Source organism: Pavona decussata, unplaced genomic scaffold, assembly GCF_977016875.1.
Source record: "Pavona decussata unplaced genomic scaffold, jaPavDecu1.1 SCAFFOLD_207, whole genome shotgun sequence".
Classification (NCBI taxonomy): Eukaryota; Metazoa; Cnidaria; class Anthozoa; order Scleractinia; family Agariciidae; genus Pavona; species Pavona decussata.
Window position 1 is genome coordinate 1,176,979 of NW_028145612.1, and position 6,346 is coordinate 1,183,324.

The following is a 6,346-nucleotide window of genomic DNA, read 5'->3' on the forward strand; positions in this document are numbered from 1 at the left end:
ATCCAGCGCGTGCTCGTGGAATAATTGTTAAATATATATTGTCCTTTAGAAATCGCTTGTTACATTCTGTTATGCTATAATTTTAATTTTTTTTTTGGTAACGCTCGTGCGATTGGTTAATTGAATTGCTTTATCGGATATCAACAAGTTAATGGTCATTGCAGCTCGAGCATAGGAACATGTATTGGACGAAGAAAAAAAATATCTGAGTTCCTGACTAAAATCCAACCCTAAATCTTCAATTCTGGAAGTAAATTTATGTGAATCTCATATATTTGAACTCGAACTGCGGATGAAAGAGCTAGTGAAAACAGCAGCCTCGTTCCCAGGCCTTTCCTTTTTATTGGGAGGGGCAGAAAAAGACCCTGGCATCGTCTGGTCACGTGCCCAACAAACACCTGAAAATCTTGGGTGTAATAAATTAGCAATGACTAGATTATGCATAATGCGTGACATCAACTGTCGCTTCGCGCTCGGCTAAATAAAACGCCTGTTACATAGGTTAAAAATTTTGCGCGCCAGTGAGAAAGTTTACCGCCATTCCCAGTTTACAAGAAAAAAGTCCTGGGAACGAGGCTTACCATTACAGTTATGTACGCAACTAAAGCAGTTTTAAAAAAGAAAGCCTGAAAAAAATCAGTCTTGAACGGGATTGGAAGGCAGGGCATCTGCTATAGCGGTGCTGTGCTACACTAATTGAGCTATGGAAGCTGGTCGTGTCTGTGCACCGGTCGGACGCTCTAACGATTGAGATACTGGAATACCTGTGGCGCATTTCACTAAGTTCTATATGACACACGTTCTGCGTAATGCTAGGATCAGCAATAGAGAGATTTACAATTGCTTTTACACTGGCAAACGTCAAAGGGCAGAAATGATCACGTAACCATGTTTATCCTACAGTCACTGCCTACAGTCATCTCTCGCTGTTCTCAGTTTCTCAGCAAAATTTAGTAGTTTTGCGCCAGCATCAAAGGTCAGAATTGTTTTGCACTGTTTTCATCCATGAACTTTTTTTTCTAAAGAAAACATAAACCGAATCTGACGTTTGAAGTTTGCCGTAAACGAAATTCTAAATATCCCTAATTATCGAAAGCGCCGTGTGGTTTTGAAGAGAGAAAGAAAGAACTCAAGGTAAATTTTAAGCTCAAGTTTTATCTCTTGGTTATAACAAGATGAACATCTCATTTGCATTATTTTACTACCGAGCTTAATTATAATGTATGGTCTTTCTTTATTTTTTTTAATAATGTTTTCAGTATTGAAGACTGCGCAGATGTGATTGTCTTGCTTTCGCGATTCACGGCAGTCACTATTCTTGCATTCCTTGACATCTCCTCGAGTCCCCCTCTCCCCTATCCCCTGCGCCCTAAAAGACATTGTGATACGACCCTTCTCCAAAATGGCGGCTGAAAATTCAAAAAAGTTAAAATTAAAAAGGTATACCACCACTAAAAAGAGAACCTTTACTTTAGTAACCCTGCAAAGTTTCAGTATATCAGATGTAATATCAGCTGAGAAAATGTAAGTTGAAAAATTTGCAGACGTTTGTATGACTGGGGGGTATGACTTATACCCCCATTTCATCTTACATTTCCTAAGCTGATATAACACCTAATATGTTGAAACTTTGCAAGGTTTCTAAAGTAAAGGTACTATTTCCAGGCTGGTAACAGTTTTTCATCCAGTTCAATTTTAACTCATTCAAATCTGTTGCCGCCATTTTGGAGAAGGGTCTATTTTGCTACAAGAACTACAAACAAATCCATTTTCCATTAAATAAACGCTAAGCTCCAGGCAAATTTGTAACAGAACTGCGTTATAATAAAAATTATTGAGCGTATTAAATCGCTGCTGATAAATATTTTCAATAAACTTTAGGTTCAAACAAATTTATCAATACCTTTCTACCTTTCTAATACACACAGTGATCACATAACGGTACCAGCCATTTTACGCAAACTACAAATGAACTACAAACTGTCATGAAATCCTTGTTCAAATTGCAGCCCAAAATCGAGCCCGGCAATTTATGATAAACTTCATAGTCATTTCTATTCACGACAGCTCGGTAGAAAAGCAAAAATTGCAAATTTTTCCACAGTTTCGTTCTACGCTGTTGCTTTTTCAGTTGCACAACATGACAGAACACTTTACTTTGAGATGGAAGCAAAACTCGTACCCCACCTCTTTTTTTTTTGTTTCGTTTTTGTTTTTGTTTAATTAGTTCCTTGACTGAAGGTGCCGAGCCGGACAAGGACAAGGAACTGTCATTTACGCGATGGAACCTGCACGAGTCGCATGTCTCAGCTCACATGACTGGTACTGCTTGGCTTTCAAACTGGTACATCCTTTAAAGCTAAGACGGTTTACACTACAGGACTAAGAGTAGTCATATGTGAACGTATCTGTCTATTTTTATCGTGCAAATCAGTCAATTCCAAAGCAAAACATAACCGAACGAAGAATTATGAGTTATTCGCTTCTGGAGCACTTGGCGATAGCATTTCATCCTTCCCCCTTCCCCCCTCCTCACCGGCGACCTTTGCCACTTGAAGTCACGCATCACAAGGTAAGATTTCAGTTTCAAGAGCCACGTAAGAAAGAAGAAAATATTTCTTTTTCTTATGCTTACTTTCGCGTCGTACCTGTTTACACTTTTGAGTGTAAACAGGTACGACGCAAACGTTTTTTGACCTTATGTCCAGTGGGTTGGGCCACACTGTAGGCTATTGTACAAGCCATGCAGAATTCAACCAAACGAAAACAAGTCTGATATGCCCACCACGGCCAGGGAGACGGATTTACAGCTTTGCTATACAAACTGTAAACACCAAACATTGAATAAATCTGCAGTCCACAGCAAACAAATCCCAAAGTACTTGTCGCGAAAGTGACTTTGGCAACTTTAGAAGTGTTTGTTACATGCCAGCGTTTCCCACTACTCGCTTCCCCAAGTTCGATGGCCTCGAATTCTTTCTTTACTTTTCTCGTGCGTCGAATGACTTTCAAACCACTGTAAATAAAGCTCGCCGACAAAAAAAATGCCCAAAGAATGAAAAACGACTGGCACAGAATCAGTAATGGCGCGAAGTTTGGCTTGATGGCGGTTGTCGTTTCCGCTGTGATGACCATAACAAAGTGAGTTATAATGACAGCGCCTAAAAATCGAATACTCTGGAGCTTTTTGGATCCAATTTGGATCTTGGCGACTTCTACAAAAGCCAAGTGGATCAAACAAAATGAAGACGTTAAACAAGGAAAGGCGATGCCAAAGAGAAGCATTGTCAACCAATCCGGGCTCTTAACGCCATTGTCTCCGGATGAGTAAGGATCCAAAAACAAGAACAACGCTCGCGTTACTCCTAACGTGAATAGCAAAGCGTTAATGGTTATAAACAAGGGCTTTCGACCAAATCGTTGTTTGGTTTTGATTTGTGTTAGAGCGAGTAAAGAGCGTGCCGCTAAAATGCTGAAGAGGACACCAAATCCAGCCCAGTGGAACTCCCAAGCGATTCCCCAGCGCTGTTTTGCTACAGGCCAGTATGGACCTGGCTCGGCATGTGGGACGGAAGATACTACTTTGGATGCAAGTGAAGTTCCTGTTGTCGACAATGAGCTTGACATGGCACGAGATGGAGTCTTTATAGTACAAAGTAAACTGTATGAACTTTACGCAGACAGGAGAAACATCCAGAAGCAGCTCAAATAGTAAACAGCTGAAATAATTTGTGCTGCCGATAATTTACTGGTCAGTCTTGAAATGTGGGAAACATTCTGAAAATTCACTTCGTGGCAATGAAGCTGATGAATTGAAATTCTAATTTTATCCCGTTTTAGCTTTCGTCCTGTTTGTTTTACGTACTTGACGGAGATCCAATCAGCAAAGGAGCTGATTAATTCAGTGTTGCTAAAAATATTGACTCGCGAAACTGTTTAATATTCAACGAATTCGAATAAAATTTTCATTTTGTCGTGAGGGTAAAAATTTTTCCAATCCAGGTTCGTTTTCGACTTGATTGGCTGTTTCATTTGCTTTAAGTATCGACTAGGAAATTCTTGATCGTGATATCAGGTTAATTATAAGTCGCACAACGCCATTAATATGGAACGGCCGGAAGGGATGCAAACATTTGTGCCTTATTTAAACATTTACCACGATGGATTAATGTAGCGTTTTAGACTGTTACAGTTACATCAGGCTTTACATCTCGTAATTTTTACGAGTTCTGATAAAGAAAAAAATATTGGCCTGTTCAAATAAATCCCTGTTCTGTCGCACTTTATAATAATCATCGCACTTTGCAATACCTGTCGCACTTTGTAATAACACTTGTCACACTTTGTAATAAAATAGCTGTCTTACTTTGTAATAACAAGTTGTCGCACTTTGTAATAAGCTTTCAAATTTCCTGTGAATAGGATATTTGGTAGATAATATATGACTTAACTAATCCCCCAGGGCACAAATACGTTCTTCCTTGATAATTTACTCTGCATACTTAACTGAGGGGACGAACGCGTTCTACTCCACGCTTCTCCCAATTGTTATTTTGGAGATCACATAGCTTGTTTAGCAACGATGGAGTGTAATAACTGAACAGAGGGTAAATAACTCCAGGTAAAAATAAAAAGATGAGCGAGAGGGTTGAGTCCAAGGGTAAGTAAGGGAGACGAAGGCTTCAAGTGACTCGCTACTTGTTCTATGTGAGGTTTCTTTTTGGGAGGGGGGGGAGTAGTCACAGGACTTTAAATAGGTGCTACAAACGTGGCTAAACGTCGGGATACCTTGGACACCATTACGAGACGAATACCACAGTTCTTCGAAATATACACGCAACGCAGTATAAATGGCTGATAGCTCTGCGCAGTAGATGCAAGCACGGTAAATTATCGAATTTATAGTTGTATCGTTCTTCGCTTGGTGTGTGCTGAGGTATTAGTAGATGGGAGTTGCAGTGAGAGGTCGGCCAAGAAAGAAAAGACTGGATAGATTCTATATATATTCTGAATATCTGATGCATTATATCCTCAAGCTTGGAGAAATGGTTTTCGTGGATCAAAATCCAGAATTGATGAACCCTTCAGTGAGATTCCCATGAGATCTGCAAGAGTTTCTCCACCAAGGGAGGAATGTGAATCATTCTTGAATCTATTTTGGGCTGATTATGCCCTTTCCCAGCTGAGCAGCGGAGATATGAAGAACCAATACGATTTCTACCAAGTGGAATCCATCTTCGAGATCATCTTTGTCGGGTTTCTTTGTTAGAAGGGTGGTCCACAGATCTGGGTATGCTTACCCCTTGAACTGAGTATTAACCAGAACCTTCAAAAGGATCCACTGGGGTGGAATGAATGCAATGTGACCGCCTTTCCCTTCGAGCATTAGTCGAAACCATTGTGTGAGATGTACAAATGCCTCCTGCCCTAGATCGATGAAGTCACTTTGAGGTGTGGGTCATGCATAGCACGGTTAGACTAGCATGTCTTTAACCACTTGGTTGGGAGCAGAGGAAAACTTTTTGCCCGGGATTTGCAAGAGAACACCAAATCTCTCCTTCTGTCCTGAGCCAGATGAGCATCATCACAGGTTGTTTTCCATTTTCTTCCTCTCTAAAACCCCACGGAGACAAGCCATTTTCATTTTCATCCGCAGGAGATGCCATTATATTTCAAATCCGAATCTTTATCTAAGATCTTAAGACCCGTTGATAAATACCTTTTTAACACCTGAATTAAGCTATCATTTACAAATTAAACATGCAATAGGGTCATTTGCACGGTAAATTAGACTAATACCGAGTCAATGGAGCGGCTTAACAAAACCGATTTTTAAAGGTCCTTACTCGTGATGAGAAAGTCCCGATGCATCGTAGTCAAGACAATTAACAGTTGCGAGAATCGTGGAGGAGATGGAGTTTTTTCTCTTTCATCCCCTCAGTTTAGTGTGCAAAGTAAAATATCAAAGAAGAACGTATTTGTACCCTAAGTCATTAGTTAATTCACTTATTTTCCACCAAACATCGTATTCAAAAGTACGTTAAAAGCTTATTACAAAGTGCGACAACTTGTTATTACAAAGTGCGACAGCTTCATTTATTACAAAGTGCGACAACTTGTTATTACAAAGTGCGATAGCTATTTTATTACAAAGTGTGACAAGTGTTATTACAAAGTGCGACAGGTATTACAAAGTGTGACAGTTTTATTACAAAGTGCGACAGGTATTACAAAGTGCGATGATTATTACAAAGTGCGACAGAACAATCCCCTTAATTAACAATTTATTCCTCAACACTTTGATACTTTTTAAAAATGTTTCTAGCTATTTGAGACCATTTGAGTG

At 39.7% G+C, this 6,346-nt stretch overlaps 1 protein-coding gene across 1 annotated transcript; it reads right to left on the reverse strand.

The window, feature by feature from the left end:
- Positions 1 to 1,393: 1,393 nt before the first annotated feature.
- LOC146460806 (proline-rich transmembrane protein 4-like) lies at positions 1,394 to 3,894 on the reverse strand. Its single transcript, XM_085087673.1, has one exon. The coding sequence runs from the start codon at positions 3,625 to 3,627 to the stop codon at positions 2,653 to 2,655; it is 975 nt and encodes a 324-aa protein (XP_084943799.1). The 5' UTR covers positions 3,628 to 3,894; the 3' UTR covers positions 1,394 to 2,652.
- Between the last annotated feature and the right edge of the window lie 2,452 nt (positions 3,895 to 6,346).

What these genes read in the sequence shown, in the direction of transcription:
- LOC146460806 (XM_085087673.1), bottom strand. Translation starts at nt 3,627, where the DNA reads ATGTCAAGCTCATTGTCGACAACAGGAACTTCACTTGCATCCAAAGTA.